Raw genomic sequence first — 19,478 nt, forward strand, 5'->3', positions numbered from 1 at the left:
GCAGTCAGTCCGCAAGCCCTGAAAAAGTAGCTTCTTTTATCCAAGTGATATTCATGACAAGAGGGTTTTTGCATAGTTAATGAGCTTGGTGCGAACCAAAACACCTCTTTTTATTCGGCCATTGCTGCTCTAAATATTGACAAAATTTCATGTTTTTGGTATCTTTGTAAAGAAGTAGAATCATTCTTTTAGGTCATGTGTTTGGATTTTTAAAAGAATGTTGTAATATAGGAAAAACTTTTGATCTAAAACATGAAACAAAATATTTTTTTTCACGCAACAAAAGTTGTTGTTTTCCCACTTAATTTCTGTTTGGGCACAAATGATTTTTAGATCATGATAAAGCTGAAGATCTAAGCTTTAATATGATATAATTTTTATAAGAAGATGTAGCCAGCTTTTCATAGGCCAAGTACATTTTGCAGCTCAAAAACAAGAATACTGCGCTCTGATTGGTCAAAGACCACACACCCACGCAAATTCCAATGCTCCCCACACTGGGCCTCTGCAAGGTCACACTCACCATGTGGTAATCTCTTCAAATTACCCGCGCCTGTTTGTTTTGATAACAGTATTCAGCCAATCAGAACTCTGGATTTTATGTTACTCAGAAATTTCAGAAATCTCGTCTTGCATCTTGATGGAAATAACTGGCTGCTGACCCATCTAAAAGATGCCACATATCAAGAGTGACATTGTAAGAAAGTATAGAGTTTGAGCTTTCTGATGATATAAATAATGTTGGTGCCTAAAACACAAAATGTTGCACAATTTGCAAGTGAAAACAGAGGAAGAAAATTTTGTTTGATGCATCTTTTCAGGTAAAAAATTTACTTATTTATCAAAATATTTCAGTCAAAAGAAATGACCAATATAAAAGGGTAACATTTACTCTTGCCCATGGTACAAAAATAATCAATATTACTCAAGAAGAAAGTGGTTAAATTCTTTGAGAAAGAAAGTCTCACAATTCACGAGATTTTGCAGGGACATGAATTCAGCCACGAGAGGACTTGGATAAATCTTGCTCATTTGCTCATTAACACAGGGGCTTGCGGACTGACTGCATGACCAAGGTCAAAGGTCAATGATTTTTGGCCATGTTGGGGGTATCTGATGAATTACCATCATAACTTTTAAAGTTTATGGATCTCATACATGAAACTTGGACATAAGAGTAATCAAGTATCACTGAACATCCTTTGCGAATTTCAGGTCACATGACCAAGGTCAAAGGTCAATGAACTTTGGCCATGTTGGGGGTATCTGATGAATTACCGTCATAACTAAAAGTTTATGGATCTGATTAATGAAACTTGGACATAAGATCAAGTATCACTGAATATCCTGTGTGAGTTTCAGGTCACAAGGTCTAAGGTCATTTAAGGTCAATAAACTTTGGTCATGTAGGGGGCATTTGTTGAATTACCATCATAATTCTGTAAGTGTATTGATCTAGTTCATAAAACTTGGACATAAGAGTAATCAAGTATCACTGAACATCATGTGCGAGTTTCAGGTCACATGACCAAGGTCAATGGACTTTGGCCATGTTGGGGGTATTTGTTGAATAACCATTATAACTCTAAAAGTTTATGAATCTAGTTCATAAAACTTGACATAAGAGTATTCAAGTATCACTGAACATCTCATGTGAGTTTCAGGTCACATGACCAAAGTCAAAGGTCATTTTACATGTAGGTCATTGAACAGTGGCAATTTTAGAGGTAATTATTAGATTGCTGTCATAACTTCCAAAGTTTATAGATATAGGTTATAAAATGTGGATATAGAGGTAATCAAGTATCACTGACAAGTCTTAGGTCGCATAATCAAGGTCAAATGTCATTTATTGTCATTGAACGTAGTATTGTACCATTATACAGTGCGTCCCAGAAAAAACGAAACCGAGATTAAGCGATGATTTATCATAACTTAATCACAAATACAATAGACAAATGACCTACCAATGTAAAGCTTAGAATCTCCTCTTTCATCTGATATTTCTTAGATTATTCCTCATTCACGCATGAGTGAGCAAAAACTATTTGAAGAAAGGATGCCAAAAACTCATTTGGCGGGGGGTATCTGAATTTCAAAACGAAAATCACATGCCTAAAAAGTTCAATATCTGCTCTTTTATTTGATACCTTAATCACAAAAAATGGTCAAGAAGAAAAAAAGTTATGTTCCCTCGAAACAATGCTTGTATTTCCAAAATTTCATTAAATAAAGTGTTTTCACCGGTTTCCCACAGAAGCTATCGCATGGTTAACAAAAGAATTAATGCATGGCTGATCGTCAACAAAACGGAGTGTCAAGTGAGTTTGAACGCTAGCCTGTAGAACCTCTTCATTTTATGAAATTATTAAAATTCAAGCCTTATTTCAAATAACCAGAACTTTGTTATTTCTTGACCATTTTCGGTAATTGAGGTATCAAATTAAAGAGCAGATATTGAACTTTTTAAAAATGTGCTTTTCTTTTTGAAACCCAGATACAGCCCGCCAAATGACTTTTTGGTATTCCCTCTTCAAATTGTTTTTGCTCACTCATGCGTGAATGAGAAATAATCTAAGTAATTTCAGATGAAAGAGGAGATTCTAAGCTTTATGTTGGTAGGTCATTTGTCTATTGTATTTGTGATTAAGTTATGATAAATCATCGATAAATCTCGGTTTCGTTTTTTGTGGGACGCACTGTATGAATGGTGTTTTTTGTGAATGATTATTCTATAGTCGTTTTCAAAGTCAGCACTGCAGCTATATTGAATCGCGCAATGCAGGTGAGACCGCCAGAGGCGCATCACTTGTTACCTTTGTTTTTACTCTTGATATTGTTGTCCTATCCAGCTGTATATCCAATACACTCAAGCCAATGAAGATGATCCTGACCCAATCATAGCACAAGCTGCCCAGCATGCCCTAGAGTCAGAGGAACTTGTCGCTGAACTAGCCAGTATGGCCCCTCACCTGCCCTTCCTTCTCAACCCGCAACCAGGTCAATATTGTTTCCATAATATTTTTTTCATGTGTGATATGATTTGATTTGAAATATATTGAATCAAAAACAAGATGTTGCCTATTTTTCTGTGTACATTGCACGTACATGTACCTGTAAAGTCTAATAATAACTTCATCTGCAACGTACAGTGTACAAAATATGCATATTTTATATAATGCAGTCATTAAACAACACAGAAAAAGCATGATAAAAGACAGGAGCAGAATGGACGAGCTATACTTGAAATATTATTTGCAGTATTGTTGTATCAGGCTCATGGGCCCGAATTCACAAAGGTGGTTTTGAAAACCCATGGTTGAATCCATGGTTTATGCAGATTTCCTGTATAAATTATGCTTAATTACACTTAAATTAGCGCGTATCGGGCGCGTTTACAAAACATGTCCAATGCTGATGCACGCTTTTGTCACAGTGTGCCAAATTGATGCCTGTTACCATGGTTAGATACGCTTTTTTATTCATGAGTCCCCTGTTTAAAGAGTGTACTCATTAATTCAAAACAGTGGACTCGTAAATATAATAGCGAGGATAACCACGGCAACAGGCATCAATTTGGGGCACTGTGACAAAAGCGCGCATCAGCATTGGACATTTTTTATACATGTACACGCGCCCGATACGCGCTAAATTAAGCGTAATTTATACAGGAAATCTGCCTAAACCATGGACTCAACCGTGGGTTTTCAAAACCACCTTTGTGAATTCGGGCCATGATGTCACACAAAATTGAGGGCATTTACATGTAGCTCTTCTTACCATAATAAAATTCAAGGCACTCATTCATATTGACATCAGAAGATGCATCCCTAATAAAGCTGCAAAATCTTTAATTATTCAATATAAAGCTATTTAGTGAAAACATGATACTTTTAAAGTAGTGAACAGTTATTTGAAGCAAACTTTCTTCTTTGTTTTTCCACTTCCTTCTTGAGGAATGAACCATCAAACACAATCTCTTATTTATTTTGCATGCATGTTTTCATCACGTGCTGCATGCATGCAAGCATTGGGCACTCTACCCTATTTTCTCGCTTAAATCTGTTTTATCGGCAGAAAGCAAATGCTTCAGGCATAGATTAGTATCTTAAAAGGCGCTTGGGGAGACGGGCAAACATATCCTGTTGTATTGCACCGATGAAATCCGTCTATGCATGTAAAGTCATGTATGTATCCATATTTAGACATCATCCACTAGATACATGTACTGTATGACCTAGAGGGAAGGGCATCTTTGTGAAATATGTGGGAATGCTTTCTACCTATTATGTTCTTTTTGGTACCAAACCATTTCATAAAAAATTTGAATATTGCTTTAACAAGATGCTTCTGAAAGTAATAAGGAAGCAGTTGGTACTACCATACCAATCTGTCCAACTATCGCAGTAAGAAAACAAATTGTTTCTATTAGTTCTAGTCCATTGTGACTTTATGTAGCTTTAGTTTAAACAGATGATGGCTCACACAAGGCTGAATGCCTCTTACTATGGTACATGTAGGTGATTGCTTCAGGCATTATTTTTCTTCTCAATTTTGAGCAATGCACATTTTTGCTTAATTACTTGAATTTGACTTGACCTGTACACATTAATCAATGTCTGGGTCTGAGCATAACTGTTGTAAATGAAAATCCATTTTGCCCAATAGATCGTGGGCCCGGTAGCCACTGTGCAGCACCAGAACGACGTTGCCCTATCCCTTAAATCGTTTAACGCCAAACACAGGAGCAGCAACTCCCATCCCATCTTTTAACGTATTCTGGTATGACGCGGCCAGGGCTTGAACTCCTGACCTCTTGGTTGTGAGACGGACGCTTAACCAACTAAGCCAAATCATGTGCGATTCTAGAAGAATGCAGCCTTTCTGTTTCTTTATTTGTACGATAAACTTCATTTTCTTTTGTGTATGGTGTTTATGGCTAATACCCTATTGCCAAGGGAAGAAAAGTCAGTTTCTTTACTAAAGTCTCTGAGTGAGTGAGTTCAGTAGCCGTCAGGGTAAATAGTCTGTTTTGCCTTACACGTACAAGTACATGTACAGTCATCAGGGGCAGATCCAGGATTCTCCAAAGGGGGGGGGCACATTTTCCTGAGGAAAAATTAGACAAGCAAAAAAAAAAGTTTTCACTTTCAAAAAGGGGGGGGGGGCACAATTCTGTTTTAACAGCATTTTTTACATTACAAATTTCAAAATTGTGCCTCTCAAAGGGGGGCACGGGCCGGCTTTGCCTTGCCCCCCCCCCCCATGGATCCGCCAGTGACGTACACATGTACATCTCAAAAGAGATTTACTAGTATTGAATCATCTAAAGCAGTTCATGAACTTCCTATCATCCTATTCCATGTCTCCAGAGGTTTTAAGCAGTGATTTTGTATGGTATGGCTTAGGATCAGCGTCACTGCTGTATTTTAAACTGTTCAGTATGATCTGTAGGCTACGCAATCAAGAGGAGGAGGAGGGGGGGTGCTTCGGAAATATTTAAGTTGAACTAAGGGTCGCATTTATATTTCTCAGTTGTGCAGCATCACCACATTGGTCAAATCATGCCCTGGGAACATGTTGCAATTGCATAGTAATCAGTGGGGTGGTGCAGTGAATATCATGTGCATGTTAGCACTTAAGAATGACCTTAAGGCTTAAAGTCACACTGGACTCTTTTCGAAACACACCCAGGTAGAGCTGATGGTCCCAATTATGGTCAAAATGGTAGCGATGGTATGGTCGGTGCATGCTTCCAAATGCTGAGCCTGTGACCAGCACTTTCTCAGTTGAAGTGAGGTGGGGAGTGCTTTATGAAGCAAATAAGCCAATTATTTTTCATTGACTAATCTGTTCTGAGCCAGTCAGATGATAGGATACAGTAGTTTATATTGGTGAAAATCACCTACTACATGTATTTGTTTCATGAAATGCACAGAGATGGGGTATGTTTCATGAAGCAGTTGGTGATTTTCATTGACTAATCTGTCCTGTGCCAATCAGGTGCAAGTATTCAGTAGCTTATAACAGTTTGCAGTGAAAATCACCTACAATTTGTTTCATGAAATGAACAGAGATAGGGTATGTTTCATGAAACAAATAGTCAGTAATTTTCATTGTCTAATCTGTTCTCAGCCAATCAGATGCAAGGATTCAGTAACTTTAATATGTAACAGTTGTCAGTGAAAATCCCCTATAATTTGTTTCTTGAAATGCTCTCAGGGAAGTGAACATGTGACTGGACAGTGTCATGGGTACCATGGGGTTATTAGATGCAAGGTGTTCTTAGGGGGTGTTGCAAAAAAATATTTGCAATCAATCACAAATATTTTGTTGCAATTTTACGATTGACTGATCAATTTCATCTGTAGCAAATCAGATTACACTCCTTGCTTCATGAAGCAGATTACCGATCAATCACAAATATTGTAATTAATTGCATTACATATATGCTTGATTTAGGGAACTTGCAATTGATCGCAAGTTTCTTGCAACGCCCCAAAGACACATTGATCCACCATTTAAAATCATGTGTCGTGCGCATGCTTTGTACCTGTAGATAGAGTTGACCACAAATTGACAGCTAAATGTATTTTTAACCAGCTGGAAGATTTATCTACATGTATGATTGAGTGGGTGGGGCAATTTGTTGGTACATGTACATGTATCTTTCAATAGGCTAGACTCTGCTTTTGATTTCCTCCTATTAACTTTTTCTCTCTTTTTATAACTTTTTTTCACTACTTCCTTTTTTACGCTATGTCTTTCTTTGGTAGTATTGCTAATATTTGCTTCTTTTCATCCCTCAAAGTTCTTACTCTTTCTTTCTTGATATTGATTTCTTAATTTATTCCTAACTTCTAATTCACTAACTTCTAATTCACTCTTTCTTCCTTTCATTTTCACATACTTCAATCTACTCTATCAATTCATCTAACCTTTTTTTCAAGCTTTTTTTTTTATTGTCTCATGAATGTTTTTTTCCTGTATTTTATTTTCTCTGTTCCATTTGTCCAAGTTTGTTTAAAGATTGATCAGGGTGCTACACAACTTTTTAGAAGCACTTGCCCAGTTGGGCAAGTAAATTTTTAAATAGTTGGAATATACTTGCCAAAAAATCTATTTCACTTGCCCCAGAAAATCCTTGAAAAAAAGTTTTACCTCTTCAAAAGAAAGTTTTGCAATTTTATAAACCATTGACCTTTTTATCTCTCTTTTGACATGAACTAATCTTCCTTGTTTTATTGCATTTTTTTTTCCAAAGTGACTTTATGTTTCAATATATCATATCGACCCTAATTTTCGTCATTCTACTGTGAGAATTTTGCTTGCCCGATTCCGGCATGTAGTTTTGGTCTTTACTTCAAAGTACTTGCCCGACTCTAACTTTTACTTGCCCTGGGCAATCAGACAAGTGCTTGTAGCACCCTGAGATTGATAATGATGGTTGATGATTATAATTATTCACAGCATATAACCATTACCAGGTTTCTTTTCCAAAACTGTGTATAAAAACATTAGATGACCATCTGATTATAATTGTTTGCATGGTCAGCCCCCCCCCCCCCCCCCCACTTTTGGCTCAGCCCTCTCACTTTCAAAACCGTTCCGCGGCCCCTGATTACCACATCAAAACATCCAAAGATGCTTCTTGTTAAAGTAAAGTTAGCTGTCTAATGCCTGATGGAAAGCAAATTAAATGTAGATTGTTGGAAAGAGAGAAAAAAAATCATTTTCTTAGAAATTTCAACACCATTCTAAGACATAGATCATGATATCTTGTGTATAATGCATTCAAAATGCTTGTGTATTGTTCATGTTTCTCTGGGTACTGCATCAATACTTGGCACTCAAGTTATATGCTCATTCTCTGAATTACTTTTATCCTGTCAGAAGTTCCTATCAATTTCTGATTCTTAAAATGATGAATGGGGAGGTATCAAGGGATGAAAATTAGCAGGAGAGAATAATCACTTCTTCTTTTCTCTCTTTTTTCTCCCATCAGTAAACTACTCGGAAAAAAATGTTAAGATACATTATAAGATTATGGGGTAGATTTTTCCTTCCCGTAGGCTTACATTCCTTGTAAATTGATAGTGTTTAACAACTGAAAATAATCCATCTTATCCTTTCGATATCATTAATCAAAGCGATGACTTTTTCATTTTATGGTGTACATTAAACGCAAGACAGACACACACGTACGTGTACATCTAAGATTGATTAGTTTATGAAAGAACAGACCAGAAAATTTTATGTGTACAGCTAAGGCTGTGTTTATGCTTCCACTTTTCAGGCCAGAATCAGCGTTTCCATACGTGATTAGTCCAAAACACGGTTGCATCCATGCTTACTTTCATTTAAACGACGTTTAAAAAAAGGTGCGTTTGTAAACGTTGTTTGACCAGAATCAGGCTTTCTGGGGAAGTATAAACAGAACCACGATCGTAAACGTGTTTAAATGACGTCGTATGGTACATGCTTCCGGTGAGACGAAAATCCGCGGGCAAATACAGTCTTACTGCTCCATGGTCGCATGTTACCTCCACGGAATTACCTCTCATCTCCCTTGTTACATTTGCATGTGTGATAATTGATTTAAATATTATCACTAGTACTCTTCCAATTTGTAATCACGATGAATGTTGAGGGATTTACAAAAAGAAACCCTAGAACATGAGTTATAATGAGGAGACATCGCCAGATGCCCCCAGTACAATAAACAATTAGATATATATGTTTTATTATTTTATTATGTATACTTTAATATTCTTTATTTTATCTCACTATTATCCTCACCATGGTGGAAATTATATGGCTATGTCAAGTACCTCCATGCAATGACTAAAATATCGGAAATAAAATTGTTCGATGTTTAAATAACAGTCAACGTACATGTACCTTCCCCATAATAACACTCGGAAAGAAAAAACTTTTGGAAAAGGGCACGCCCAATTTGACCTCGCTTTCCTGCTCAACGAAAATTACGATGCGAAGACAGCTGGAGTTAGTGATTTCGCCTCCGAAAAATTAAGCATAAACAGCACTCCCAGAACCACATTTACGATCGGCGATTTGAAACGACGTTTGAAAACGCTGATTCTGTCCTCGCAATGGAAGCATAAACACACCCTAAGATTGATTACTTTATGAAAGAACAGACCAGAATTAGGGCAAGGATTTTGGATGATGTTGAACATTCTTACAGTTTTGTAAAAAAAATCCTTTTTAAAGATTTGCTAAATAACCTTAAAATGTTTAACTTCACATTAATATTAAGATCTGCTATTTTGTATATCAAAGAGAAATGATGTTAAAATGCAGGTCTGAGGAGGTTTTAAGATATCATTTTACATTTGCAATATCATCAAATCAACATTGATCTTGATTGTTCTGTAAACCATTGTAACCTCTTTGACGCTTGTGTTTTTTATTACTACAAATGAAACCAAGCCATATAAATATGAATTAGAAAAAGCTCCTATGGGTATTTGAATGCAAAATTCAAGACAGTTCACAAGTTTGCTATATTACACATGTATATATGGGGTATATCAGAAAACAATTAAATTGTCAAATCCTTTTCTTTATGAGAAACATTTTAAATCTTGGCCAGTTAACCCCAAATATTATAGAAAGTACACTCTGTTTGCTTTTGAGTGACACTTTGATTATGTGGAGTTAACTTTGATTACAATTCTCTGACATGATACATTATTTGACTGGACATGAAAATGGTCATTTGACTTTTTGGAAGTGATACAGACTTAACTGTATGCCCCCCCCAAAAAAAATATATATAAGTGAGTCAATTTGTATATCAGAGCAATTTCGCTCAGTATGTGTCCCTTTGACTCATTTTGGGGCCAATCGTTTCACTGTATTAAAGGACAACTGTAACTCACTTTTGTTTTCTGTGTACGTGTATGCTTTCGAAAATTTAGGAAACCAATCTTTTTGATGGTCAAAGTGATAATTTACAAAATGTTTTGTCTTTATACAGATATGCCATGCTGTGCCCAGTACAGTGTTGACGAGAGATGGTATAGGGCAGAAATCGTTGAAGTAGTCAGAAAAGACATTATCATGTGTCATGTTAGGTTCGTAGACTATGGCACGGTGGAGTGGCTATCCTTAAACAGGTAAGGCGACATGTATCCTAGATTCATGTCTTTTTATTTCAGTCTGTGTTGTCTTGATTAATACAATGCGTTCGGTTTCATTGATGTGACTACCCGTCTCAAAATCCACAATTAGTTCACCAGAAACAAATTGCAGTTTCTCATAGTGTGAAAGAACAGTTCCTACTTTGGATAATGATAAAATAATTTACTGGAATCTTTGAGGAATAATGATGAGAAATTGAGCTTTAGTTTGATGTTTACTCAATCTTGAAGCAAGACCGATTGTATCTCTTAATGAAAACGCACAAAAAAAGTTTCTCCAAAATGCTTTATGTAGGGAACTGTATGCCTTTATATTGATAGACAGTACTGGTAGGAGTAGAATTTGTCTTTCAGATATTAAAGACAATTTGATTTTGACTTTTGGAGCAAAATTAATACGTTGGTTCATTGCAGAGAATCTTTTGTAACAGCTCTTTTTTTTTTTTAGCTGGTCTTAAATTTTCCCCACTTATCAAAATTCTTCATATTTAATGTTTTTGTATATCTTTTTTTCTGAATAGAATTCTACATGAACGGGTACCTATTCATTATAAGTCTGTGTTTTACATGATAAATACCACAATGATAATAATGAAATGCAATACGGTTGTATTTAATATAGTGCTTAATACAATGTTTTTAAATGTATACCCAGCTTTAGCATGGGTGTTTCATAAAGCTGTTTGTCAGCTAAGAGCGACTTTATGAACAACTGGTGATCCTTTCTTGTGGTAAATGGTATACAGAAAAATGTTTATTGGCGATGGTCTAGCGCGTAAGAAAAGTTCACCAGGCGTTCTTAAAGTCACTCTGAACTTAGAAAACAGCTTTGCGAAACACTCTCCTGATTGGATACTCCACTATTCAAGGAGTTCCTTCCTACCAGGTAAAGTGCTATGGGTGAAGAGTGGCAAATATACAGTAGACAAACACCCTGCAAAAGAATGCAAGTGCTGCAGTGGGATTTGAACCCTGACTTTGTGGTTCAAGGCCGGAAACTAATCCACTGGGCTTTATCAACCTCTCTATATTAAGGAGATATTATACTATTTTTTATTTATTTTTTCACGTTCTTCGACTCCAAATTCAAGGGAGTTATTCTGATGACTGACAAGATGGAAATTAGAACTAGTCATTTGCTAGATTTTCTGTCTTCTAAATGTTTTTTTTCTAAAACTGATTTCTAAATGCCAGCTTCCTACCTGATGATGAGATTATAAAAGTAACTATTGTTTTATGGCATATCAGATTACTTGTTATTTTCATTGAAAAACAAGTTTTTGTTCAGTGACTTTCAAGCAGCATCCGAGAGTTAATTTATCTCAGCTTTTCAACTTATAAAACTAATCTTTGGTATATTCCATTCAGTGTAGGTGAAAAGGACAACTTCAGAAATAGAAATATGTAATTATTGAACATCATAGTATAATAATGTAGGAAAGTTGGAAATGCAGGTCACCTAGATCATTTATAATCTGCCATCTGATCTGGTATTTATTAGGGTATGGACTTACCCCAATTTCTGATGAAAAGTGAATAATCCTCTTTGAACCATATAAAGCATAGACATGACCTTATAACAGCAGATTACTCAGCCTACACAAGAAATTACCATGTAAATGGAAATGGAATGACATAGGCTCTCTTTCTTCTATTCTTATTTAATAAATTGTTTTTCAAAAAGTAAGAACAATTTTTCAACTTTTGTAAAAAAATTGTTTCAAAGAACTAACGTTTTTTGAATTATGGTAGCTCTTTCCTCTTTTTTTTTGCATTTAAAATAAATTTATGGTTTGATTTGGTATTAAATATCCTTTGAAACATGTTTTTTTTTTGCAAAGGTTAAACCTATTACAGCAAGATCAAACAAATAAAAATAAATAAAGCAGATGCAGGGAGTCGGTAAAGGCCATCCCTATAAAACCAACTTCCTTTCTAGACGTATCTATTCCAACAACAACAACAACAACAAAAGATAAAGTTCAATCTTACAAGTGCAGAAGTAAACAAATCTTATGGTAAAGACTTTTTCTCTTTCACTTTTGAAATAATCATTCATGTTATGCGGGCGAGAGGGATTTGAGGAATTCTTCTTTCTTGAGCTTTTTTGCTTCATACTTGCATCAATCAATTATGTTTGGACGGTTTGTCATACTTCGTAAGCCAACACCTTTTTTGCAACAGTTCTTTTGAAAGGCCAAGGCTAATTTTTTTTTTCTCTCTTCCGAAAGCCACATGTTCGCCTTTTCTCATGATATTTGTAGTTTTGTTATATGCCATCAAGTCGTCCATAGTGTCCCCGTTGGCATTCCAAAGATTTACCATTTCCGTGTGGTCATTGCTATCAATCTTACATTGCATTGCAACATAATGAGTGGACGGTTTGGCATCCATTCTTGTCATACTTCGTAAGCCAACACCCTTTTTTTGGCAACGATTCTTTTGAAAGGACAAGGTTGATTTTTTTCTCTTCCAAAAGCCACACGTCCGCATTTTCTCATGATATATGTTGTTTTATTACGTGCCATCAAGTCGTCCCTGGGTCCCTATTGTTCCCATGGGTATACATGTACATCCTTTTTAGGCTATTCTGTCAGGAATGTACATTAGGTGGTTTCAGACCGCCTCGAAGTTCGCCAGTTCCAGGTATTCTCTGATCGGGAAATTTACCCCGATCAGAAAATACCAGGTATTTTGGCGGTGTGAAAGCAAACTACGCGTAATATCCCCGAAAGAAAATACCCGATAAATAGTAGGTACTTGGCGAAATTACGAGAACTTTCGCGGGGATTTTTCCAAGGTCGTGGGTATTTTGGCGGTCTGAAAGCAAATTACGGGAACTTTTAGCCCAGCGTGTCGTTGGGTGCGGCGCCGTGCATGGGTTGCTGCTGGGCTAGTGATTTTGAATTTCACGCCTTGCTGCTTATCAGACCATACTGCGCATGCTCGTAACTTCAGGAACTTATTCCGAAGGGTATGTTTCAGGGCGGTGTGAATGCAGGAATAATTAATGGGTATTTTTCAGCCTAAAAAAGTTCTCGTAATTTAACGGGGATTCTTGTGATCGAGGCGGTTTGAAACCACCTAATGAAGCTCAGTTCTTTCAAAGATTTACAATTTCCGTGTGGTCATTGCTATCAATCTTATGGTGCATTGCAGCAGCAATTTTCTCCCAGCATTGCAGGTTTAGAACTGTTCAGTTGGAAACAAGATCGTGAGTTTTTTTTGTTCCCCCTTCAAAGTTTTCATTAATTGATTAACGTCCGATAGAGCCAGCAGTCTAAAATTACCTACATGTAGCATTTAATATTGGGTCAACCCTTTCTGGTCTACTGCTCGCAATGTATGTAGCATTGCAGAGCTAAGAGCCAGTGTTTAATCCTAGTATTAATACACTCCTCCATTTGATGAATATTTCTGCAGTTAACTAATATGTGATAATAAAGGATGTTCTGTAAATTCAGTAAAAGAAAGAGGTTTGTTTCATGAAGTGGCATGGACAGCTGCTGGTTCCCTTCATGACTTTCTCGAGTAATACCGTGCTTACACTTAATCGGCAATTGGTTCTGAACCAAATGCCGATGCAGAATCGGCATTTGGATTGCGTTTACACGTTGTTACAGCTCGCGGTTCAGAACCGCGAGCCGATGCAAAAACCTGAAATTAAACGCATACCTACAATATACGTCATAATAAAGACAACGCTGGATCATTGCGCTTACAATTACGTAACAATGGTAAAGTAATTGAAATGCGCACAAATTGCCGGTGCAAAATCGGCTTTCTGTTTACACGTAGTAAAAAAGCCGATTCTGCATCGGTTCGCGGTTCAGAACCTACTACTTTGGTGGTGCAAATTGCCGGTTCTGAACCGCGAGCCGATTCAAGTTGCTCGCGTTTACACGCTATGAAAAAGCCGATGCTGAATCGGCTCGCGGTTCAGAACAGCGAGCCGATTCAAATGCCGATTAAGTGTAAACACGGTATTAACCATGATTGAGGATTTCATTTGTTATTCTCTGTGCCCTTTGTCATCGGTTATGAAGATTATCTATTGATTGAAAGGTATTAAGCAACAGTCATGCTCTCACTACTCCAGTAGAAATGCTCTCAAACTGAAATCGAAATAATGTGTGCACATAAGAATTCATGAAGTTACTCTTTGACAGTATCAAAGAGTGGCTCAGGGCACATACATGTACGTGAAGCAGCGTGCAATTTCAATATTGTGCAGGGCATTATGCAAGACAAGAATCCACAAAGCATATTAAGGCCTAATAAAATTGAATATGTTACCCTCATCCAACCGATTGTAAAACGTGAAATACAGTGTCATTATTCATATATTATTATTATTCATCTTTTTTGCACACCCAAAATATACAAGTGCATTTTTTGTATAGAGAAAACGTCAGATTTGGGCACAGAAATTGCTCAAAAGTCAAATTTGTATTCAGTGGTTTAAATAAGTACTTAAATTTACATTTTGACTGCATTAATAAATCATCCTATGTGTGATTATCTTTGTGCAGCGAAGGTATGAACAAAAATTGACTAACTGAACTAAATTTCTGATTTTGGGCTTTTGAGGGCAACATAATTGTTTTAAGGCCTAAAGATAGCTTCACATACAGTGTATCTTTGACTCATTGTGCCAGAGTACAGTTTAATAGCAAATAGGCATGACTGCGATGGTACAAGATATGACATAACGTAAAAGAAAGATGTTTATGTAATGAAGCATTGTCAAGTTGAATAGAATGTTCACTATTTGTGTTGTATACAACACCATGAAAGTTTAGGGAAAATACAAAAAGTTATTTGACTTTTTAGATGCAAATTGGGGGGGGGTGCAACTTTGTGCAATCATGGAGAAGACAGAGTAACTGGATAAAGGAAAATAAAGCAGTAAATAATATCAGAGTATGATGAATACAAGTGATGAAAAGTGGACAAAAGGACTAAAGGAGAGAGAGAGAGAACTATGTAATAGAGAATAGAAATGGAGAAGTAGAAATTGATATTGTTTGAGTGGGTGTGAGTTTTGATGCATATACACATACGTGTGATCACTCTGGAGACAATGTAAGGATCATTTCCTTATCTTTTCAGAGCTCTTGATTTTCAAAAGATTTGTCTTTGATTAGTTGAAAGCCAGACTGCTCCTAGGAGAGTTTAGCCCGACTCTAGCCAGGGACTTTCCCTAATGGCAGTATCTTTGTCCGAGAAAACTTAAAAGAATTAAACCTCTTGAATGCTGTTGGAGATGACATCCACTGGCGATGTTTGCATGCTTTACATTACCTCTCTGTTGTTAATTAATGATCTTTTTCCACAGTCGTCCATTTTATTTTAGTTTAATATTACATTATAACACTCCCAGGTGTGCAAGGTGTGCATGGAGTAGGTATAGGTGTATTTCTCCAAATTTTCTCCTGGATACTTCTGACTTTCCCATACTATTTCACCTCTTGATTTCTTTGCATTGTCAGGATATTAAGGTCCCTTTATGAGCATATTCCTACATTTTTCGGGACTCCTTTTCAAAGATCTATCAAAATGATGAGGGTGAGGATGAGGAGAGGAAGCAAATGATGGATAAGAGATAAAAAGAGGAGAGAAAAACAGGTGGGAAAATACTTCTCTCCAACCCATCTCAAATACTCTCAGCTCTAGCTTGAATTGATTTTTTAATGAAATCATAATCATGGATTATTTACATGTAAGTGGTTCCTTCGATCCAGATCCCTCAAATACCGTTTTACCAAATTTTGTGGTTAAGTTTACTTAATGCATGATAAAAATGCATGCAAAAATTGCATTATCAAACTATTCCCTCCCATACCCCTGTAGGTGTTTTTATGAATAATAGAAGATTAAAATCCTGTTTTTAGGTTGTCAGGAACCTTTTTCTTAATATATATTGTAATTCTTTTTCTTTTACCATAAATTCCTGATTATAAGTTGCATCTCTCAGACAACATGTGTTTTCATTAAATCAAAAATATACTGTTTATATATCAGATATTTTGTTTATTTGTTTCATACAGTATCTATTATAGCAACAGAAAAGAAGGGGAAAAAATGGGGGATTGGAGGCTTCCCCCCCCCCCAAAAAAAAGAAAGATATATATATATATGTAGAGACATTTTTCGAGCAATTTTTGTTATCCAACCACAAATTAATCTTAATAGGAGATGAATATCTAAATGATTAAAGGCAGAAGAATAATCTTTTTCTGAGATTTATTCCTTTATAAAAAGAAATGTAATCCTTACTATTGAATCACCACTACCATTCTGATTTTGAGATATTATGCAATTTCCTCTATTCATTTGTATGATTATTATTATTTTTACTCTGTACTTTTGTACCTGGAAACTGCCAGCTCACTGGTTATATTCCCCTTTCTATACTTTACTGCTGACCTTGAATACTTGGGTTTAAAAATTTTCTTATCATCATTAGATGATTGTGCAAGGAAGTCCGGTGCAATCCATCCCCAAAAGGTTATCTGTATTTCCTTTCTTATTGATGTATGTAATGAAATGCACTTTGGCCGTAGGCGGCTGTCCCACCGTCCCACGCAAGAATGTCAAGATTTTTTTACTCTGCCTCCTTTAGTTTCATAAAGGCTCATTTGTAACTTACACCACCATCAAACGTAGCATTCATTGCTTTGTAGTTAGAGCTGCATTATTCAAGTGGTGTTAGGATTTAAATGCAAATGGGCAATTCCACATGGGAGAGGGGAAAAACAGTAAATGTCAAAATTAACAATTTGCATCTGAATGTGAATGTCCTTTTTACACAAAACCTTATATTTTAAGGAATTGAAAACCTTTTTCAAATATCTATTACAGATTTTGTTGAACAATCTTTTGAATTTGATGACAATTTTCAATTAGAGAACATATATTTTACATTATTTTGGATAAATTTGATAACTAAAAACATGTTTTACATTTTTGGTTCAAAATCATCTTATTTTGTGTGTGGAGGTGTAATAATTACCAGTAGCAAATGTCTTTATCATGGGTATTTTCAAATTTCTCAGAGAAAATTTTGCAATCTACTACAAAACAGATGTAATTCCATTACCATGAAACTGAAAAAGTTTTTCTTATGAACTAAATCCTTACTTGAATTTTACATAATTCTGAATTCTCTGATTTCATGTGACTTACTAAAGACTTAGCAACATTTTTTTGAAATATCATTTCTAATTCTGCTGTAACTGTGGTAACGGAATTACATGATAACGGAATTGCCATTATCATATCTTTGAAGGGATGTGCGTTAGCCCATTTTGTTCCATTAGCATGTTGATATCTTAGCTGTAGTTCATATTTATGAACATTAAAAGCCTTCTGATTAGTAATTACACTCCAAATCAGGATGAGATTATAAAATTACTTGACAACAAGCTCCCATTCAGTATAACATTCAGAATAAAGGCAAGATAATGTACTTTGGCATTAATTAAGTATATTGATGGAGCATACAATGTAGGTGAATGCCTTTCAAATGATTAATGGGCAAACACTTCTTGGTGAGGAGTAGAAGAAAGATTATGCAGGATGATAAAACAAAATTGTCTTCCAGAATCCAGATTGATTTTGCCAAAAATGTCACTGCCAAGAACCAGTTCTAATGAGATCCAAAATACTGGACACACAATCACGAAGTGACCATGTTCACTGTGTGTGCCTTGGAAAAGAATGGCATTCATTAATTTGTAAGTGCCTCTGAACAACTCACCCTCGACAGTCTGTAGTGAACTTTTCATTAAAAAAATTCTGGGATAGCTGGGAGTAGTTCTACATGTATGCTTCAAAGAAGTGGTTATATTTTTCAGATGGTACTGCCTAATCATTTAAGCGATATCTTCTGTGTTACTCTCCTTGTATTGGAAGACTGGAAATTCTTTGCAACAAGCCGTGGTTAGGGACCAGACTTTGGCATTGGCAAACAGTGTAGCGAGCAGTAAAAAGTAATGAGTGGAAAAGGTTGAAGTTAGATCCATAATTTGCAGATGCAAGAGCCACATGCCAAAAATATCATACTAAATCTTGATACAGATGATATTTCCGAAAGTATGGTGGATTTTTGACAAAGATATTCAAGTCTGTCTTTTAAATTAGCACCAAACCAATACTGTTCTCCACCCCTATGCAATGGATGTTCAGAAACATGCAGTCAGCATCATCCAATAATCACTGCTTCAGGGATGGAGTAAGTGAGTAACTATGGTGACCCTTCAAGTAAGGATGATACACAGAATGAACACTCCTCTAAGGAGAGGATGGTGATAATGTTGAGACCAACAGTGTCATCAATAACAAAACATATGAGAACAGCAACATAACAGAAGACAAACTCAATTGGAAATGGGTAGAAATGTACAGCATTCTGCTGTGAAAGAAATTCAAAGAGACAGAGGTAGTATTCTGAGATACATGTTGTAAAATAAAATATTTATCTCTATAAAATCACCTAAAGTTCTTTCCGTAATGGTATTCTAATAACCATTTATCTTTGTTTTATCTCTGTGACACATGCCTATTTATGAAGCAATTTCCAATGAGAAAGGCTGTTTTTTTAGCACTCATCTCATTCAACCAATGAAAAGCCTTTCTGCCATGAGGTTCGACAAATGAGTGAGATTGCATCAAATCATATTCTGTGCTTACAGCGATTTAATTTTAAAAAATTAACAATACTTTTAGAAGTCAATATCACATTTCCTACCTCATTTAATTTCATAGACAATATTAGTCAATAAAATTATTTGAAATATTTATTTTATATCTACAAGAATAATGTTAGAGTAGTACTCTCATGATTACATAATTTATTATTTTTCCTTTATTTTTATTTCAAAGTTTCGAGCGAATTGACCTCGAAATATTGCTGAAATTGAAAATGGATAGAGAGAATAGCTTCCACCTAATTTGAAGGTCTTTTTTTTTCTTCAGAGGAACATTGGCGCAGGCACATCATCTGTGATGCAATGGTTGGATACGCGATGAACGTGTCTACATCCTACATGTAGGCACTGCTTTGTCACATATCTTTAGATACGGAAGATAAAAATTCATCTCGGATAAATTTTCATATTTTATATGAAAGATAAAAATTTTTAATAGAGATACAATTAAAAAAATCATGGCCTAAGAAAACCACCTCAGGTCATGAATATGACATATGATCATCAAATCACTGCAGTTTCTTAGTGTCACATTTGGGAAATACATCTGTCAGGAAGATGATATTTACTTTATATACTCAGATCTGCTATAATTGCAGTC

General features: G+C 35.8%; 1 protein-coding gene across 1 annotated transcript in view; it reads left to right on the top strand.

Moving 5' to 3' along the window:
* The window catches only part of LOC135153969 (tudor domain-containing protein 1-like), a 61,303-nt gene that overhangs the window by 14,238 nt on the left and 27,587 nt on the right, over nt 1–19,478 (top strand). The window contains exons 5-6 of the mRNA XM_064098957.1: nt 2,853–3,000; nt 10,004–10,142. Coding sequence (XP_063955027.1) covers nt 2,853–3,000; nt 10,004–10,142 — 287 coding nt within the window. The remainder of the gene's footprint in view (nt 1–2,852; nt 3,001–10,003; nt 10,143–19,478) is intronic.

Source organism: Lytechinus pictus, chromosome 4, assembly GCF_037042905.1.
Source record: "Lytechinus pictus isolate F3 Inbred chromosome 4, Lp3.0, whole genome shotgun sequence".
NCBI classification, from domain to species: domain Eukaryota; kingdom Metazoa; phylum Echinodermata; class Echinoidea; order Temnopleuroida; family Toxopneustidae; genus Lytechinus; species Lytechinus pictus.